This window comes from Anolis carolinensis, chromosome 2 (assembly GCF_035594765.1).
Source record: "Anolis carolinensis isolate JA03-04 chromosome 2, rAnoCar3.1.pri, whole genome shotgun sequence".
Taxonomy (NCBI): Eukaryota; Metazoa; Chordata; class Lepidosauria; order Squamata; family Dactyloidae; genus Anolis; species Anolis carolinensis.
The window spans coordinates 49,367,885-49,388,543 of record NC_085842.1 but is presented as its reverse complement, the minus strand read 5'-3'; the positions used below and the strand labels follow the sequence as shown (position 1 = coordinate 49,388,543).

The 20,659-nt window shown below is 38.2% G+C and overlaps 1 protein-coding gene across 2 annotated transcripts in view; it reads left to right on the top strand.

The window, feature by feature from the left end:
- The window catches only part of cntn3 (contactin 3), a 286,640-nt gene that overhangs the window by 173,290 nt on the left and 92,691 nt on the right, over positions 1 to 20,659 (top strand). For both annotated transcript variants that reach the window (XM_008105362.3, XM_062973823.1), the window contains 3 exons: positions 15,971 to 16,174; positions 17,456 to 17,558; positions 18,772 to 18,956. In XM_008105362.3, coding sequence (XP_008103569.2) covers positions 15,971 to 16,174; positions 17,456 to 17,558; positions 18,772 to 18,956 — 492 coding nt within the window. The remainder of the gene's footprint in view (positions 1 to 15,970; positions 16,175 to 17,455; positions 17,559 to 18,771; positions 18,957 to 20,659) is intronic.

The window sequence follows — 20,659 nt, the reverse complement described above, 5'->3', positions numbered from 1 at the left end:
AGAAAAATACTGGGGGGGGGGGGGGAATAAATGGTTTTATCAGGAGCCAATAAACCTCAAACCCAATGAAAAGCACCAGTCCTGAGATCCTGCATTTAGAAGATGTAACATGACATCTTCTCTTTAATCCCCTCCACTGTTTTTCTATAGCTCCCACCCCACCATACACAGATTAATCTCTTTGTTGTTGTTGATTTGGGAAGGGGTTATGGAAAGGGGGGGAGGAGGCAAGCATAATTGAGGAGAGGGGGCATTTGTCTCAATACAATAGAGAAAGATGAGGTGGTGGAGAGATTAAAGAAGTACATTGAGGAATCCCATTTCTTCTCTCCTTGCTCAAAGAGAAAGCCCATGTCACCTGTCACCGCTTCTGACTCACTGCAGAGATCTCCCTCAACAAGGTGTCCCAGAACTGCCATCTGTTCCATGGAATATAGCAGATGAGTAGATGAGGTTTCTTTCTTTGTTTTATTAACTCACTAGCTTTGCCCGGCCACGCGTTGCTGTGGCTTATGGGAATCCTTTGTTGGCCAGATGGAATAGCAGTGAATAGCCTTGCAGTCTCAAAGCCTGGCTGTTTTCTGGAGTAGCTGGAGCTTTTTGTTGTATGAACGTAGAGGCATGGATGAGGGGTTGTGCTGCCAGGTTTAGTGTTTCTGGGATGTGTAGTTTTGTTGTTTTGTCCTAGGCCGAAATTTCATTACCCTTTTATATATATAGATATGGCAGTGGAAGAGAATCTCCAAATCATCCCTGCCAGGCTCTACTGCTTCTCATGCTCTACCACATCCCACACATTCAGAATAGATCCCACCATTGACACTGTTGCCACCAATGGGAACAAACTAGAGCATAGTGAGGCACTGAAAAAGGACACACCAGTTATCAGCCATATGACTGACAGCACCAGAGGCATGTTGCCAAGAAGCAGGAAAATCACATTCAAAGCACCCCTGACAGATAGCCATCCAGCCTCTGTTTAAAAGCCACCAAAGAAGGAGCCTCCATTTATAGGCAACAAAGGGATGGTCACTTTGTCTATTTGCTCAGACAGAAGAAACAAAGATCAACCCTGTTCTCAATTTGTGTGCTTATGCAGGTTGCTGTAAGTTTTCAAAAATGTCAACACTAGTTATTTCACCCATTAGTGTCACAGTTCTTATCATATTAATCAAGAAAACATCTGCTCAGTTTTTAATTAGATGTTAATGAAAGAGTAAACAAGTGGGTAGATCTGTAAGCACAAGAACTGTCAAGGTTGATCTGCATTTTAAACTATCTTGCTGTGTGAAAATGTTTTCTAGTTGTTATTTTTTATTTTCCAAATGTAAAAATGTTTAAATTTAAATTATACTTTGCAACCATATTTCTATTAGTATGATTTAGGAATAACCTGGTTTTGTGTTTTGCATATTAATGAAGATGGAATTGCTACATAGCCTTTATAGAGATTAGCTGAGTTACTAATATAGTGGCATTGTGTTGAGTAGGTTTGCAGAAGAATATTTATTATGATAATATCTCACTAATCAGTAACTTAATTACTGCATTTTAAAACATTTATTTCCTACTTATTTTCTGATGAATTCTAGATAGCTTACAACAAACTCTTAACAATTAAAAGCATAAAATACAAAACAACAACAGCAGAACAAACACTAGCAAGAAAACTAATTATTCATTTGTTTTAAAACAAATGTTAACCAAACCTGTAATTAAAAAAACTATCTACTATGAATCTTTTCTAATTGATTTCCAAAAAGTTACTAATAATGTGAGATATGGACATACTTTGGAAAAGATTTCTAGAGTCTAAGCACAATCACCAAAAGCCTATTTCACAAAAATACGGAACACTTTTTAAAATGAGATTTAAGACTCTATTAACTTGAATTAACTCCATTCATCATGCCAGTGTAGATGTTCCTCAGAGATGCCAAACTCACGGAATTTTGTTGAGCATTCCTAAATATACAGTACCAACCATATGAAGTTTTTTTAAAAACCAACAAGGCAAGACTTGTACCTAGGATAAATCCATTACAGAACAGATTGAACACAACATCTTGCAGAATCCTTATAGTGGTTAGATACAGAGCTCTGTTGACACCATTCAGGCATATTATTAATAATCTACAACACATTTGGCACAATAATGCTTCCCTCTCAAAGGCTCTTGGTGACAGGTCTTTTACTTGCATACAGACAGCTACCCAATCTCAAACAGTTACTTGTCTACACAACACAGATTAGGAAAACGTATAAGACTTTGCTACACTTCTGTCCACACATCTGCTCAGGAAATGTTATCTCAATATTAGAGGTACATCTTCTCATCCTCTAATGCAATGTATGCCATGTCTTGTCTGTCAAGAATGCCCTTCAGCACTCTACATTGGGCAAACAAGGCAGTCTTTATGCCAGAGGATAAATGGACACATATTACACATTAGGAATGAGAATACAAAAAAAACAAAACAAAACAAAACAAAAACAGTTGCAGAACTCTTCAGTCTTCTTGGGCATTCCATCCTCAGAACAACTGTCCTTGAATAAAACAAAAAAGAAAACTATGAAGGAAGATTGGAAAGAGAAACTGCATAATTGGACTATATCTACAAACTCCAGCCATTGACTGTCTATTGAACAGAGACAATAGTTTTCAAGCACACTACACAAATCATAGCACTCCAGCCTCATGAGGGTACCACATTCCAATAACCCTCTCCACCATTCATATGGTTATCCACTCGCCCTGGCTTTAGGTAACATATTCCTTGTTTTTGTTCACCAATGACAATAGTTATAACTGAACTTGTCACCTCACTTCTTTTGCATTTCTATGGCACTTCATTTCGTCTAGTTAGCTACCAACATTTTTCCCTCAATTTGTCTCTAAGATGTTACAAGATCTCATTCCATATTATGAAAATAGTATGATCATTCATATAATAGTATAAGCTATCAATCTAGCCAATTTATGAAATGAGTAAGTACATGGACCCAGAAGCTTGAAAATAATTACTGTCCATTAATATGGCAATACTAAGGTCATACAACATCCAAATATGATTTAAAAATAAAGCAGATGAACATACAGCATATGTAGTCCAGTAAAATGGATAAGACACCAGAAACCAAGCATTGTGATGTCCATATGATTATTTTGGACCAGTCCTTCTAACAACTCATGTCACAGGGTTGTTGTAAAGATAAAACAAAGGAATAGTAGTACATATGTCACCCTGAGATGATAAAAAGAGCAGGATAAAAATTTTATTAATTTACAGTAGAGAAAAGAATACTGATAGGAGTGCAGCAAAAGATTTTAGATAGGCATAATGAAAGCTTGAGGATATCTATTGCCAAACTTAGCTCTATCACTGCACCTAGAGTGTACAGTCAGCTAGTCACCATATCAGCTGCTAGTGCTCATAAATGCTTGGTTGCTTATCAGTAAGTCTTTTGTAATCCAATATGTCCTTGTGATGACAGATTTGAGCAAGTTAGTTTATAAGTAGCTCAAAAAATTATCTAGCATCATTAGGGCTGGGGATGATTTCACTTTTGATTCAAATGAAAGTTCAATTTCATTTACTTAAAGTTTGTTTCACACCAAATTCCATGAGACCCTGGTGGCACAGTGAGTTAAACCCCTGTGCTGGTGGGACTGATGACTTGAAGGTTGGGTTGCTGACCTGAAAGTTACTAGTTCAAATCTAACCCGGGGAGAGTACGGATGAGCTCACTCTATCAGCTCCAGCTCCATGCGGGGACATTAGATAAGCCTCCCACAAGGATGGTAAAAATATCAAAACATCCAGGCATCCCCTGGGCAACGTCCTTACAGACGGCCAGTTCTTTCACACCAGAAATGACTTGCAGTTTCTCAAGTCACTCCTGACACGAAAACAAAACAAAACAAAATTCCATTAGATAATATACATTTGGGAACATTATCTAAATATTATTGGTGATTTCAATTAGATTCCATACATTGCATCAATTGCTGTATGATATGAGGGTTAAATGAAAAGTAATGCCTCCACCTTCGTAACTCCTCAACAGATGGCAGTACTGGTATGCGGCAGGTACTGGCTTGTTCAGTAGACTCTCCTCTACAGTTCCATTTGGCAGGAAGCCTTAGCACTGAATGGTTGTGTTGTTAAAGTGCAATGTATGGAACCCCGCGCAGACGGTCAGTCAATGCGACTTAAGCAACGTGCATTCACTGAATTCTTGACAGCAGAAGGTGTCACCCCAAAGGAGATTTATCAGAGAATGCAAGCTGTTTATGGTGATTGTGTTGATGTGAGTCCTGTGCATCGCTGGGTGAGTAAGTTTAAAGATGTTGAGGTGGGAATATCTGACTTGTGTGACAAAGAAAGAGTTGGATCTCCTGTGAGAGCAACCACCACGTTTCACAAGCAAAAGGTTGGCAGATTGATTCAGGATGATCACTGTATCACTCAGAGAAATTCCAAGCATAATTGGCATTTCACAAGAACGTGTGGGTCCCATTATTGCTTTGCTTGGCTATTGGAAGATCTGCGCACAATGGGTACTGTGAGACGCTGGTTGTGGAAACAGAGTGTCGACTTCTTCCACGACGGGTTCAGAAAACTTGTTCATCATTGGTAGAAATGTATCCAATTGTCTGGTGATTATGTGGAAAAGTGAACAGTGGTAGTTAAAGAGCACATTCTAAGGATTATTTCTGTGTTTGATTTATTAAAATATTTCCATCCAAACCCAATTAACGAAGGTGGAGGCATTACTTTTCATTCAGCCCTTGTAAATTGAAATGTATGTAAATCTAATTGATTCACTGAGTAACATTCTATGATTATTCATGTGGATTTGTATATTATAATACTTTAAATTATAGGATAGAATATTTAACTTGGGCATTACAGGATTCTACTCTGACTGCAGTTTGAAGCTGTTGATACAGTATAATACACATTCCATTTAAAAGGGAGATTAAAAAAACAAAATTGCTTTATTTTGTCAACATCATTTGAAATTAATGGTATCCTGACTTCCCACACATTATGTCTAGCAGCATTAAAACTTCAAAAGATCTAAAGTATTGTGAGGATAAACCATTGTGGAGTCATTGAAATCAATTATAATTAAGTTAGTCTTCTCATTCTGTTTGTTTTATTGGATGTACTCTAAGTTTAAGTAGATTTGGATGCAATATAATAATAAAATATGATGGATAACCAATCAAGCCAGAAATACTGCATTTAAAAGGGAAAACAGTAAGTTAAAAGTTGAAACCAGTGAAAGAGTCAGAAGGTTCTAATATAAAGTTTCATTTGGCAGTTTGGCTGCAGTTTTCCACATTAAAGATGCAATTCTGTACCAGTTTAAAGGAAGTTTTACAAATTAGAATAACCCGTATTCTAATACTGGGATTGTTTCATTATTAAATTATGTAGTTCTCCACCTATCAGTGACTGGATGGAACACTACCTGAAAATCCAAATATGGTATGTCACTTTGAAATTCCCAGAGGAAGAACAGTTATAAATAATAAATTAGCAAAAGAAAAACAAAAGAAGTAAAATAAAACAACACAGTTGAATGGTATGTGTTAAATCCCCATGCTGTTTTATTTTACTTCTTTTGTTTTTCTTTTTATGGCCTGAAAAAAATTAAAATACATCTAGCTGAAGTGGTGGAATTGTATCTCCCACAATATTATTGGGAAGCATTACTTCTAAGTTTGATGGAAAAATCAACTAAAGAAATGTATGACAAAAGAAATGTTATTTCCCTTAAAGTACTATTGCCATAAAGGAGGAAATGGAAGAAACAAAAGTCACACAACAAGTTTCTCAATACATATTTATTTGGGAAATAATACAATTTTGTTTTGACTCTGTCAGTATAAAATTAAATTTTTGCTGTGGATTATAGAAGGAACACAGAGTGCTGTTTTTCTAAAAGGATCAATGGACATATAAAATAAACAGAAGATTAAATTTGTACTCCTACGTGCATTTATTTGGATAAAATGCCTACTTGCACTTGCAATGCACTGCGTGAATTTACTTGTAGGTTAGCATCCGCACTGCCTGTCTGTGTAATCCCATTCATCTAGAAAAGAGAGACTTCATGCTCATGAGATCTGCTTCCTTTGGTGTCTGAGAGAATGGAGGTGTCTGTATAATAAATCCCTTGAGCTATATAGTGGGAGGATGCACAGTTCTATATAAAAATGATTGGAGAATGGGTATTCCAACAATGGAATTTTGAGCAGTTCTACACAGTCATTATAATCCAATTTGAAGCCAGCTCAAGGATGGGTGTGCAGAAAATGTACATCCCCAATGTGTGCTGTAGCAGAAATCAAGCCAGAAATACTGCATTTAAAAAACTCAGCAGAAAGTCCAAAATAGGTCAGAAAATGTGCTGCATTTGATCAGAAACTGGGATGATCCCAAACCGACGTAGATATGCACATCAATATTTTTGGTGGCTCCTGGGTTTGATTCCAATCTGCAATAATCCCAGTCTCAAACCAGTTCCTTGAAGGTTTTTGTAGCTGCTCCACAGCAGAAGCGATTGGGTTTAATGCACATCCTAACTCGATTTTAGTGTCTGTGTAGAACCCTTCAATCTAAAATTGCTATTGTTAAATAATTGGAAGTTAGACAATCTTGCAAATGCATTCAGAAATCCTAATCCTAATCTCTCTCGCCTTTTTATAAAGTGGTTTGCCTACATCATAATCTCTTTGGTGCCCAATCAAGTCCATTCTATCAAACTTTTTGAGAATTGTTTTAGTGCCTTTGGATGTTGACATCCACATGGTTATCAATGTGTAAAGGCACCTGTTTTCTTATATGGTTTTGTAGCCATTGTTTGTCTGTCTTTATTTATCACATTCATATACCACTTTTCTTACCCCTGGTGGGACTTAAAGTGGTTCACAGTATAATCAATGGCAAAATTCAGTGCCTCACATAAGTAAACATCAAATGTCAAACAACAATATATAACAATAGAATAAAAACCATTAAAACTATAAAATGATAGCAATCACAGACACAAAGTAAAACATTTAAGCTGTTGCATTAATCCCGGGTGTCTTTTCATATTTCTGTCAATCACTGAATGCCTGCTTTAATAAGCAGTATTGACATGCTTCCTAAATGCTAGGAGGGAGCCAATCTGATATCATTGGGGAGGGAGTTCCACAGCCAAGGGACCACCAATGAGAAGATCATGTCTCTCGTCCCCACCAGTCGCACCTGCAACAGCAGCGGGACCAAGAGCCGGCTTATCCTGGCTGATCTTAATGCTCTAACTGGCTCATAAAGGGAGATGCATTCAGATAGGAAAGCTGGACCGGAACTGTTTAGGGATTTTTAGGCCGAAGCCAGCACTTTGAATTGTACTCGGTGGCAGTTTGGCAGCCAGTGGAGCTGACGTAACGGGGGTTGTGTGTTCCCTGTATGTTGCTCCAGTAACAAACCTGGCTGCTGCCTGTTGAACTACTTGAATCTTTTGAACAGTCTTAAAAGGCAACCCCACATCAAATGCATTGCAATAGTCTATTCAAGATGTAACCAGAGTGTGGACTACCATGGCCAAGTCTGACTTCCCAAGGTACGGGAGCAAACAGCAAACAAGTTTTAATTGTAGTTAAAATTTAATTATAGTTTTGCATTTTTACTATATTGTATACTATACACTTTGGATAACTTTGTTTATGTTGCAGTCTAGAAGGGTAATAACTAAATAGAGAAACAACATTGACTGAGAATATCTTGAAACATTGTCTAATTGCAATGAATGTGCAGAAAACAGTAGCAAAACTAGTAACACAAAGAGTATTTGACCAATGTAAGAATGTGTTTTGTTCAATATACTTTGGCTTATGTAATAAAGTTTTTCCATGGCTTTCAAACTGAATCAATTATTACTAGCCATGGCTAGTAGCCATGAAAACTAGTACAATACTTCCAATTGGTAGCATAAACAGTTGCTGCTATACAGCCAAAAGTGTACTAATGCAATAATGTGCATTTTGGAACTCACAGATGTTTGGGCTGATCTATCTGGGCTAGTAGATAATAAAAAACTGTTGTAATTTGGTTGAGAGTTAAATAACGAGGAATTTAAATCTCTTGGATAAGTTTTTTTAAAAGTGAAATTTGCCTGTCAAGATCACAAAGGCATGCTTCCGGCTGTTATCAGTGTAGGCTTTGAACAGCAAGACATATCTGATAAGAAGACACCTATTGTGTATCGGCGTAATTTATTTCCCATCCTCTCCTAACTGAATATTGGTGCCTCAGATTACAAGTAAAATGCTTTTGTGCTTCTCCTTTATCCCTAAAAAATTACAGGCAGAGGCCATATTGTTTTGCTCTCAAAGGCTGTTTACCACATAATGATTAAAAAGTTAGCTATCTAAGCAATATTTTTTATTCCTTGCTCCAAGAAAAAAAAAAGAAGGAACATGGAATCTTAAGATTAAGTTAAACAAAGAGATAGCTTACCTGTTCTCAAACTCTTACTGAAATGCATTAAGATTTATTGTTCTCTGTAAATGCAGTTCTGTTTTGGTGACATTAGTACAATATTACTGGCCTGATAAAAGGCCCTCTACCACCTTTGCCAGAAACTACCTGGTTTAGATGGGAGAAAGGCAAGAATGAGAAGTGGATATTTTATCAATTACATCACTTTCATTGGTTCTATCTCATCACGAACAGAAAAGGTTTTGCAATATTAATCCACAATATTCCACACTATTCAGGCTTGGCATGAAATACCAATAGGTTTCTGGGGACAATTGAATCTGGTGGTTAATTTTATTTCTTTAAATAGTTGTTTAACATCTTTCAGGGTTGAGCTACCATCTCAAAGTGGTAACAATAAAAGTAATCCTAAAGCACATTAAAAAGGTAAAATACAATATTCACAATAATAACCTTGTAAACACTATTCAATTCAGTTGTAAAGTAGCAGCAGGAGTTAAAATTAAAAGTTAAGAGCATGGTCCAGCATCATTAATCAGCTAAAATCAGATGTAAACAACAAAATCTTTAGAGCCTATTTAAAAACAGGCAATGAGCCAAATGCATTTCCCTTGGCAGGGAGCTCCATAATGACAAGGCCATAATTGAGAAGATTTATAAAGCTCTGGCACCACATGACAGATGCACAAGAAGGACTGCAATACTCTTGTTATAGCATTTACTGCAATGTAGATGAGGCTGTATTTCATGCAGTCTTTCACAGGTTAGAACATCCTATGATGAGAGTTGGTGATACCTTTTGGATGACCAATGGTTCCCTTTGGTGTCCACCATAGAAATATTTCATGCCTTTCTAATAGGGTGCATAAGAAAAATGCAGGAGAGATAAAAAAAAATTGTCACACCTTTTGATGAGATTTTTCTTATTCTTTGTTTTGATTGTTTCCTTAAAAGACCTGCAGTGAATTCAGGGGAAATATGAATTATATTACTTGTGTATCAGTTCACATTGTGCATCAACAGAGGGAAGGTTTTGGCAAGAAAATTAGGGATTTTGTTATGACTTATGGATATATTGAGGGTAAAACCTAATAATAATAATAATAATAATAATAATAATAATAATAATAATAATAATAATAATAATAATGTCTCACGGGACTTATATAGGAATATCCTGTTCAAAATTGCCACTCCCACTTTGTTTTGCTTCAAACACCCAAAATGGCATGAAGCACAAAGCATTTTCAGCATAGACCCATGCATAAACTCAAGTTCGGGAGGGAAGGGCATTTTTGTCCATTTTTTACTTTTGCATAAGTAAATATGCTAGATAGAATGTAGTACTTAGCTTATTTTTTAGTGAAACCATGGCAAAGGACCAAATTACATATTATGAATAATTACAGCAAATTTCTTTGTCTTTCTTAAAACTTGTTTTCACAAAAAATGTCATTCATTTCAGAGTGCCTTAGTTTTCTATTTGAATTACTACTATAATTCTCTGTGAATCTACCTTTGAAGAGTGCCAGAAAGTTCAGCTAGTTAAGAATGCTACAAGTGGACAAAAATTAGTTTTTGGAAATATGTAATTACCATGTCACAAACCATTCTCTGACTGCTCTTCATCACATAGTACAGATCAAATAGAGCCTATCTACATGGGCCACTGAGGTGGGATGAGGGTAAATGGACTTCATAGTGTTCCCATGATGCACAAGAATAATCTGCCCTAACACCCACCAAGGTTACTTAATGAATGATAGCACCAGTAATTTTGTGTCCAGTGGTCGTCGCAAAGCCGAGGGCATGATGGGGATGGTAATTGTGGATGTCTAGTGGTGCTGAACTGGGTTCAGCACCACTGGCTGTGCAGACTTCTTCCTGTCACTTGGCTGGCTCAGTGCCACACAGTGTGGACACCCACTAGCCGACTGGAGTCTCTGGAGGCTCCCCTGGTCCTGATCTGAAGTCACTTTCGATCAGCTCCACCATGTGTGACCTGTGTAGACGAGCCCATAGATGGCTATCACTTAAAAGTGCCACATGACTTGAGACCAGATCATCATCATCATCATCTGATGATGATGATGATAAAAAACTTTATGTGTAACCTGCCCTGTCTCCCCAAGGGGACTCAGGGTGGTTTCCAGCAAAGGATGGCAAACATTCAGTGCCATCACACAATACAAATAAATGAATAACCCCAAGAATAAAACATCTGTAACAATTAGACTGCATTCTGCCATACAAACCCTCTCATAGAATCATAGAATCATAGAATCATAGAATCATAGAATCATAGAATAGTAGAGTTGGAAGAGACCTCAAGGGCCATCTAGTCCAACCCCCCGCTAAGAAGCAGGAAATCGCATTCAAAGCACCCCCGACAGATGGCCATCCAGCCTCTGCTTAAAAGCCTCCAAAGAAGGAGCCTCCACCACGGCCCGGGGGAGAGAGTTCCACTGCCGAACAGCCCTCACAGTGAGGAAGTTCTTCCTGATGTTCAGGTGGAATCTCCTTTCCTGTAGTTTGAAGCCATTGTTCCGTGTCCTAATCTGCAGGGCAGCAGAAAATAAGCTTGCTCCCTCCTCCCTATGACTTCCCCTCACATATTTGTACATGGCTATCATGTCTCCTCTCAGCCTTCTCTTCTGCAGGCTAAACATGCCCAGCTCTTTAAGCCTCTCCTCATAGGGCTTGTTCTCCAGACCCTTAATCATTTTAGTCGCCCTCCTCTGGACGCTTTCCAGCTTGTCAGCATCTCCCTTCATCTGCGGTGCCCAAAACTGGACACAGTATTCCAGGTGTGGTCTGACCAAGGCAGAATAGAGGGGGAGCATGACTTCCCTGGATCTAGACGTTATTCCCCTATTGATGCAGGCCAAAATCCCATTGGCTTTTTTAGCTGCCGCATCACATTGTAGGCTCATGTTTAACTTGTTGTCCACGAGGACTCCAAGATCTTTTTCGCACACACTGCTGTCAAGCCAGGCGTCCCCCATTCTGTATCTTTGATTTCCATTTTTTCTGCCGAAGTGAAGTATCTTGCATTTGTCCCTGTTGAACTTCATTTTGTTAGTTTCGGCCCATCTCTCTAGTCTGTCAAGATCGTTTTGAATTCTGCTCCTGTCTTCTGGAGTGTTAGCTATCCCTCCGAGTTTGGTGTCATCTGCAAACTTGATGATCGTGCCTTCTAACCCTTCGTCTAAGTCGTTAATAAAGATGTTGAACAGAACCGGGCCCAGGACGGAGCCCTGCGGCACTCCACTTGTCACTTCTTTCCATGATGAAGACGACGCATTGGTGAGCACCCTTTGGGTTCGTTCGCTTAGCCAATTACAGATCCACCTAACCGTAGTTTTGTCTAGCCCACATTTTACTAGTTTGTTTGCCAGAAGGTCGTGGGGGACTTTGTCGAAGGCCTTACTGAAATCTAGATATGCTACATCCACGGCATTCCCTGTATCGACCCAACTCGTAACTCTATCGAAAAAAGAGATCAGATTAGTCTGGCATGACTTGTTTTTGGTAAATCCGTGTTGACTATTAGCAATGACCGCATTTGTTTCTAAGTGTTTGCAGACCACTTCCTTAATGATCTTTTCCAGAATCTTGCCTGGTATTGATGTGAGGCTGACCGGACGGTAATTGTTTGGGTCGTTCTTTTTTCCCTTCTTGAAGATAGGGACCACATTCGCCCTCCTCCAATCTGCTGGGACTTCTCCTGTTCTCCAAGAACTCTCGAAGATGATTGCCAGTGGTTCTGAAATAACTTCCGCTAGTTCCTTCAATACTCTTGGATGTAGCTGATCTGGCCCTGGGGACTTGAATTCGTTTAGAGTGGCCAGGTGTTCCTGGACAACTTGTTTCCCTATTTGGGGTTGGATTTCCCCCAATCCTTCGTCCATTCCATGTTGCTGAGGTTGAAGATGGCTTTCTTTTTGTGAGAAGACCGAGGCAAAGAAGGCATTAAGCAGTTCTGCCTTTTCCCTATCCCCTGTCACCATCACCCCATCTACTCCTTGCAGTGGCCCTATCGCCTCCTTTTTCTTCCTTTTTCTACCAACATAAGCAAAAAAACCTTTTTTGTTGTTTTTTATGTCCCTGGCAAGCCTGAGCTCATTTTGCGCTTTAGCCTTGCGAACCTTTTCCCTACAGGAGTTGGCTATACGTTTGAATTCTTCTTTGGTGATTTCTCCCCTTTTCCACTTCTTGTGCATGTCACTTTTGAGCTTTAGCTCAGTTAGAAGTTCTTTGGACATCCATTCTGGCTTCTTTGCACTTGTCTTATTTTTCTTCTTTGTTGGCACTGTTTGCATTTGCGCCTTGAGTATTTCACTTTTGAAAAACTCCCATCCATCCTTAACTCCCTTGTTTTTTAATATCGGCGTCCATGGAATGCCGCTCAGTATTTCCTTCATTTTTTGGAAGTCAGCTCTCTTAAAGTCCAGAATGCGTGTTTGACTTGTCTTAGTTTCAGCATTCCTTTGTATTGCAAACTGCAGGAGCACATGGTCACTTGCCCCTAAGGATCCAACCACTTCAACTGTATTGATCAGGTCTTCCACATTTGTTAAGATTAGATCAAGAGTTGCTGATCCCCTTGTTGCCTCTTCTACCTTCTGGACCATAAAATTATCTGCAAGGCAAGTGAGGAATTTGTTGGACTTTGTACTCTTGGCTGAGTTTGTTTTCCAGCAGATATCGGGATAATTGAAATCGCCCATGACTACTATATCTCTTCTTTGTGCCTGTTTGGTCAGCTGTTGACAGAAGGCTTCATCAAGTCCTTCATCCTGACTCGGAGGTCTGTAGTAGACACCCACGACAAGATCTTTTTGAGTCCCGGTTCCCTTGATTCTTATCCAGATGCTTTCAAGCTGGTTTCCCGGATTACAGTCTTGCATTTCTTCTGCAACGTAACTGTTTTTGACATATAAAGCTACTCCCCCTCCTCTCCCCTTTGTTCTATTTATGTGAAAGAGGTTATAGCCCTCAATGGTTAAATTCCAGTGATGGGAGTCATCCCACCAGGTTTCAGTGATGCCTATGACATCGTATGTGTGGTGCTGTGCTAGGAGTTGGAGTTCGTCTTGCTTATTTCCCATGCTCTGAGCATTAGTGTAAAGACATGTAAGCCCCTGTGACCTCCCCTCGAACTGTTTATTTGGGATTATTGTGCTCTCTGTACTTGGTCCTTGCTGTGTTTGTGCAGCCCTCCGTTTAGCCTTACGGCGGTTCCCTGTGGTCGTGGGTAATATAGTGTTCGCCAGGCTGTTGTTCCCCTCCCCCAGTGGATTTAGTTTAAAGTGCGCCTGATGAGGTTTGTGAGTCTGTGTGCAAAAAGATGTTTTCCTACTTGTGTGAGATGCACCCCATCGCTTGCCAGTAGTCCATCCTCTTGGAAGAGTAGACCATGGTCAAGGAAGCCAAAATGCTCCTCTTGACACCATTTTCTGAGCCAGTTATTGACCTGTACTATTTTTCCGGCCCTTGTAGAGCCATGTCCTACAACGGGGAGGAGGGATGAAAAGATCACATGTACATTATACAGTTTTAGCTTTGTTCCCAGAGCTCGAAAATCATTTGTGATCTTTTGAAAAGTATGCCTAGCGGTGTCATTGGTACCTACATGAATCAACATAAGGTGGGGAGGGTGATGGGGCTTTAGGAGCCTGCTGAGCCTCTGAGTGATATGGTGTATTTTTGCCCCCGGGAGGCAGCATGTTTCTCGAGCCATCCCATCCGGTCTGGAAATGATGGCTTCCGTTCCTCTAAGGAGGGAGTCACCTACTACCAAGACCTGTTTCCTTTGAGGATTGACAGGGTCCCTTTTGTGCAAGACAGTGTGTATGTCCCCTGAAGAGTGTTCCTGTTGAAGTGAATCATGTAGGTGTAAAGTGTTGTCCTCCTCCTCAACATCCCCAGTGCATTCATCAATGACAATCCATTGAGATACATCCGAGAGCCCATTACTCTCCCAAGGATGTTCCTGTTGCTCCTGGTCTATGATTGGGGATGGAGCATTTGCATGATTACATAAGTGTGACTGTGGTGATGCACTGTCCCCGTCAGGGCTATCCCCTGCGCATTGATCCAGGATGGTCCACTGAGTGGTATCTAAGAAACTGTGGTCCTCCACAAGATGTGTTTCCTGATTGTATGTTAATGATGTAAGAATTTCAAATCTGTTGTGTAAATGCAGCTGAGCAGAGGAGTTCTGCGGAGGCTGCCTGGTCCTGCGTCTCCTTCTATGGGTGACCTCCTTCCAAGCCTGAGGGTTGTCTACCTTTGAGTTGATCTCAGGTTTGAAGATTTTCAGGAGAGTTCCTATTTTTCATCTATCACTAACTGAAACATGTTTGGAGAAGTGAGTATCTCTTGTTTCAGTTGAGGCCCTTTTCTGATTACAGTTTTACATCAAGGAATATTTTTACAGTCTTACATCAAGGAAGAAGCCAAACACATTATAAAGGTTAAACTGCAATTCACATCTTTGGGTTTTATTGCTTATGTTTTCTATCATAAAATTATATAATTTATATTATAGTTTGCTATCTTGAAAACCATTGATAGAAAGATATAACGTTTTAAATAAGAAAAAAAATTAAAAGTAAAAAAACCCAAAATCTCCTTGTTTGCAGTTGCAGTTGAATAGTTTTTGAATAGAATAACTTTAATAAAGGATAATGGAATGAATTTAATAAAGGAAAACTAAACATAATGATAGAAGCCATCACTTCTGATCTCTTTGTTAAAAGGATACCACAAATATTACAGTATATTTTAAATATATATTTAACTTTATTCACTATTTAACATATTGGACATTAACTTTTCTTCTCCCTCCCTGTCATTTTTTTTCCAAAGCAGTACAAAAACTAATCAATTATATTATTTTTCTGTAGTTACACATTTTGTTCTAGGCACATATGTAGATTTCAAGATTATACATGAGCAAATTATTTGATGATTAGTTGATTGTGGGAAGTTAGGGATTTGACATGGTATTTTAATAACTAGGTGGAGTAGTCAAATTATAATTAAACTGTAATTGACTTTGATAGGAGCTGCAGAGTCTTTGTTTTTTCATCTTAACAGTATATACAAATAACCTTGTATGAGTTCAGATGAGGACAGCATGCACAGCTTCTATTGGAAAAGCTTCTTAATACAACAACCCCAAATTCCAACTACAAGCTGATCTATAAAATTAAATTACATAGATAATACTATTCTTATTGAATCAACCTTCCCATGCTATTCAGCATCACATTGGCTAGATAACAGTGGCATAAATCCCACATCCTTTTGTACATTGAAATTTCCAGTGAACAGCTGATGGTGTGTATGGTGGCAGGTTATTCCCCATTGTTTGGACTATCTATGAATTGTTTCCCAGAGTACTATAACATGGGATCATTTTGCTCCAACATACTCCCATAAATTCTCTTGCTGATTTTCAGAATTTTCTTATGCCTGGATCTTCAATGAATACCCTTCTTTTGTACAAGAAGACAGCCGGCGATTTGTTTCTCAGGAAACCGGGCACCTCTACATAGCCAAAGTTGAGTCATCTGATGTAGGCAATTATACATGTGTTGTGACAAGTACAGTAACAAACTCCCACAGTCTTGGCTCGCCAACACCCTTAGTACTGCGTACTGATGGTAGGTTTATCCTTTTCTGTATTGCAATAATATATGATTTGAATGTATAAAATAATGCTATTGTTTCATGCATAATTTTGTGAAACCCTTTCAATACCAGAATGTATTGCCTTGCAAAGATGCAGGTTTTGCATGTATAATGCTAAAGAATTATACATGTAAAAACATATTATTACTATGGAATTGCAATCCATTGAGATGACAAAGGGATAATTTAAAGTAGAGGGAGTCCACGACTCACACTAGCCAGGAGAAAAGGTGGGGAGCAAGTGATTGGAGGATAAGTTAATACAGTGCAGGACTAGTGTATTTTCCATTGCCTGTAAAGGAAGTTTCAGAAAATCAGCATTCTTTCCTTCTCTGCCTATTTATTTATATACTATATTTATACCCTGCTCTCTCTCACCATGAAGGGGACTCTGAGCTGCTTACAAGTAGATAGCAATTCAATGCCGCATAAACAGGCATAAAATAAAATAAACATATACATTAAAAACCAAAAAGTTTTTTAAAAACATCTAAACATTAAATCAATGGCTAAAAACTACACAATCTAAAATCATAGTCCAGGAGCCATTCCAATCATAATTGCACGTATTGCCTATACACACAAAGAGAAAAATACAACATCCAGTGGGCCTTGGAACAACCTATTAATCACTCTGCATTTATGGTGGTAGTCAGGAGAAGGAGACGATTTATCAACACACGATTGGTTGATAAAGACTTAAAATAGTGTATAACTACTAAAATAATGTATAAATATTACAATAAATATAGTGTCCCTACTTTGCAGATTTTCACTTATTGTGGGTAGTCCTGGAACCTAACCCCAGTGATAAGTGAGGGAAACCTGTACTTCGTTGTCATCTCAGCAACAATAACACAGTACAAGACAGCAGAATGAGGCTCCTATATGCCAGTGCTTCATCCATTAACTATTCATTTTCCATCTTTTAGTGAAGCCCCTCTCCTGGAAATATAAAAATAAACATTTACTATTTTACTGCTCAAGAATAGAATTAATCTTTTATTTGGTTACTATTATAATGCAGTGTAGTTATATCCTGGGGAAATCAATTAATTACCAGCAAGCTATTATTCCATGTTTTGAATGTGTCCTGCAGAGAATGCTAGATGGCCCGTTTGTCAACCAACAAATAAGAAGAGTTTGTATATAAAAGCAGAAATCCAGGTAGCAGTCATTTCTACAGTTACTCAACAGGTTTCCAAGACGTTGGCTTTTTTTCTAAGAAAGTCTTTCTTTTTCTGGAGCAACAGGTGTAATGGGAGAATATGAACCCAAAATAGAAGTGCAGTTTCCTGAAACACTGCCTGCTGCCAAAGGTTCAACTGTAAAATTGGAATGCTTTGCTCTTGGAAAGTAAGTCTGTATCGAGTTTTATAAATATTGTGGTTACTGAAAATTAGATCTTAGAATAAATGAATAAAGTGAAGATTTTGGCTTTTTTCTGGCATTTATTTGAACACGTATAGGGTTAAAATAGGATTAGAGATGGCTGTAAATTCTGTCCTCAAGCTCCAGAGTACCTAAGTATAAGTTGCATCTTTGCAAACTGAGCACAAAAGACTGAAAATGATTCCCTAACAACATATTGTTGAACACAGTTACAGAGCTCCCATGATGTTAAATCCTGTTAAGACTGGGTTTTTGAATGCAGGAGTTGTGTAACCATGTTTGACCCAACTGCATTGAACTGCATTATATGTCTAAACTGACCATATAATGCAGTTCCAAATAGCATTATATGACAGTGTAGATCCAGCTCCAGTTTATAAGACCTCTTCAGATCTTTATGGTCAATGTTGAATTTCATGGCAGGATTTATATGTCTTCTTATGTTGACAACTCTCCTTATGCCTCACATGTGTTGAACCAAACATGTGAACATGACTTTTTGATATATCATGCTTTAGCTATACTGCAATCATGCATTAGCTATACATAGCTAATGGTAAATTACAGTCATGTTGGATTATAAATGAAACAATCTGTAACTATCTTGACAAAAGTGTTATTTTAATGAACCACTTTCTTTTCCACTGTACTCAGTTTAAGTCTATATTTCAACAATATTTTTGTTTATTTCATTTGCTTGAATTTTTACCAATAAAAGAGTTATTTTTATTAAATAACAAAGGCCTTCATTCAGTTGTTTGTTTCAACTAGAGTAGATCTATGGAATAATAAAGAAAGAACCTGGTAGGTCTATATGTATGTAAGCTTTATTGAGTCTGGTCCACTCTAGTTGGGACTAACATTGGATTTAGACCTTTGAGATTTCTGGAGGCCTCTAGGATATCACCAAACAGAAATCTTGCAGCAGAATAATATATATTTAGAACTGGTTAACAAGATACAAGTTCTGAATTACCAAATACTGTCAATAAACACATAGTAGATCCTCTGAAAGTTGTCAGATCGCTAAATCATCACCATATTAAGCTATTCATTGAAATGTTACAAATATAATCTTTCTTAAATATAACTCCTTTGATATTTTGTAGTGTTCCTTTTAGTAATTAAAATTTTATTTAAAATATTAAAATGTGTTCATTTAATTTTGTTCTTATAGCCCAGTTCCTCGGATAAACTGGAGAAGAACAGATGGAAACCCCTTTCCAAGCAAAGTAATGTTAAGGAAGTCCAACGGGATGATTGAAATTCCCAATTTCCAACAAGAAGATGCTGGCCTCTATGAGTGCATTACTGAAAACTCTAGAGGAAAAAATATTGCAAGGGGACGCCTCACATATTATGGTAAGAAGTTGCTTAACAGAAAAAGTATTATAAAAACTATGATCTTCCTACTGCATACTAAGAAGGAAAAGAAATCTCTACAAAGAGGTTGAATGTTGGGCAGGGCTTCACTATCTTTAATGCACCAGGGCAAGAAGACATAGTAAAAATTTCTGCCTGGTAGAATTATGCAATATCTCCTCTCTCATCCTCATCCCAGCTTTTAGTTGATGCAGCCCTCTCCCTCTACATTAATTTACTAGTTCTTGGAGAATGGCTGCAGGAGGGCAATGGAGCACCATCCAGTTATGTTCCTCTACATAATTCTACACATTTAATTACCCTAAAATAGATCAATTTCCATGCTATCAGCCTTGAAAGATGGAATTTGGAACAGAGATATGACGGAAAGAAATAACACTGGCAAGTGCCAGCGGAAGCAATTTGCAAGAAGAGGAAGAGGAGCTGCTAGGGGAAACAATTTAATTACATTTATGAAACAAATAGATACCTAAAGGGAACCTCTCCTGAGTTCAATGATGCTTGTTACCAAGTGACTCTGCATAGGCTTGTAGCCTTTCCCAGCTGTTGTTTTATTCAAGGTTGAACCTTTGCATAGTATCTTTTTAAAAGAAAAACTTATGAAGAAGTTTGAGGGCTATTTGAGATTTCACCTGGATTTATAGATTGGGGCAATGGCCAGGATCACATTGTACCAGATTCAGCTGATTCTCAGATATATAGAATTCTGTATGAAGAAATACAGCAAACTAATAATTACCACTTCAACTGAATACTTGGATATCCAAAGATGACATTTTACTCTTTTGGTGTAAAGGTCATAATTTCCCAATAGCATCACATATTGTCTGTATTGTTTTGTGTCTGGGGGTTTTTCTTTGCTATTCCTCTTTTTTATTACTCCAGTAGTCTGGCTTCTCTTGCAGCCTTATGTGAATTTTGTGGGCATGTTGCCTTCTTTGCATTCTCTAAACATAATCATAGCTTTGAGGGAAGTTAATATGAGAGAAGATACACTGTAATATAGCAAATAGATGCATAGCAGCAGAACAGCCTCTTGTGCATTTTAAAGTATATACCCCTGAATGCCAACAAAGCATATTTCTGCTTTCTTAATATCAAACTGTTTTGCAAGCTAAGTGGTAGTTGACAATTCTGTAGAAGATTACTCCCAACAAATTCAATTTTCTTGTAAAAATGGTCAGTAAAGGAGTGTTTTTGAATTGGAAAAGTTTACACAGCACCATCCAGGCAAACAAGCAGATATAAAGTTTTCATTACACATTTTGTTCCATAATGCAGTGCTTCTGATGCTGTCTGATGTGGGGAACCAGTGGTTTCTCCCTAAGGTTCAAAGAACTAGTACCATTTTTGTGCCAATTGATTAAAACTGGTTCTTGTTTTCCTGGAAATGTTCTGTGGACTGGCAGTCAACGGGACTAGTCAGACTAGCAACAGTTCACAGACCATCATTTTGAGTAGCACTGTTGTAAATAGTTCAAAAAGCTTAAAGAATGAGCAGTGAATTCTTATTCAGAAATATGTCAACTGCAAGGGGATGAAAATTAGGCACAAATCTCTTGTGCCAGCAGGTGTGCCCTTCTGCTACCAAACCTCATAATGAGTCTCCTGCTGGCAGAATTGTTCTGCTGGCTAAAATCTTCCAGCAGAAGAGCTGAAAGGGATGAGGTGAGGAAGGAACA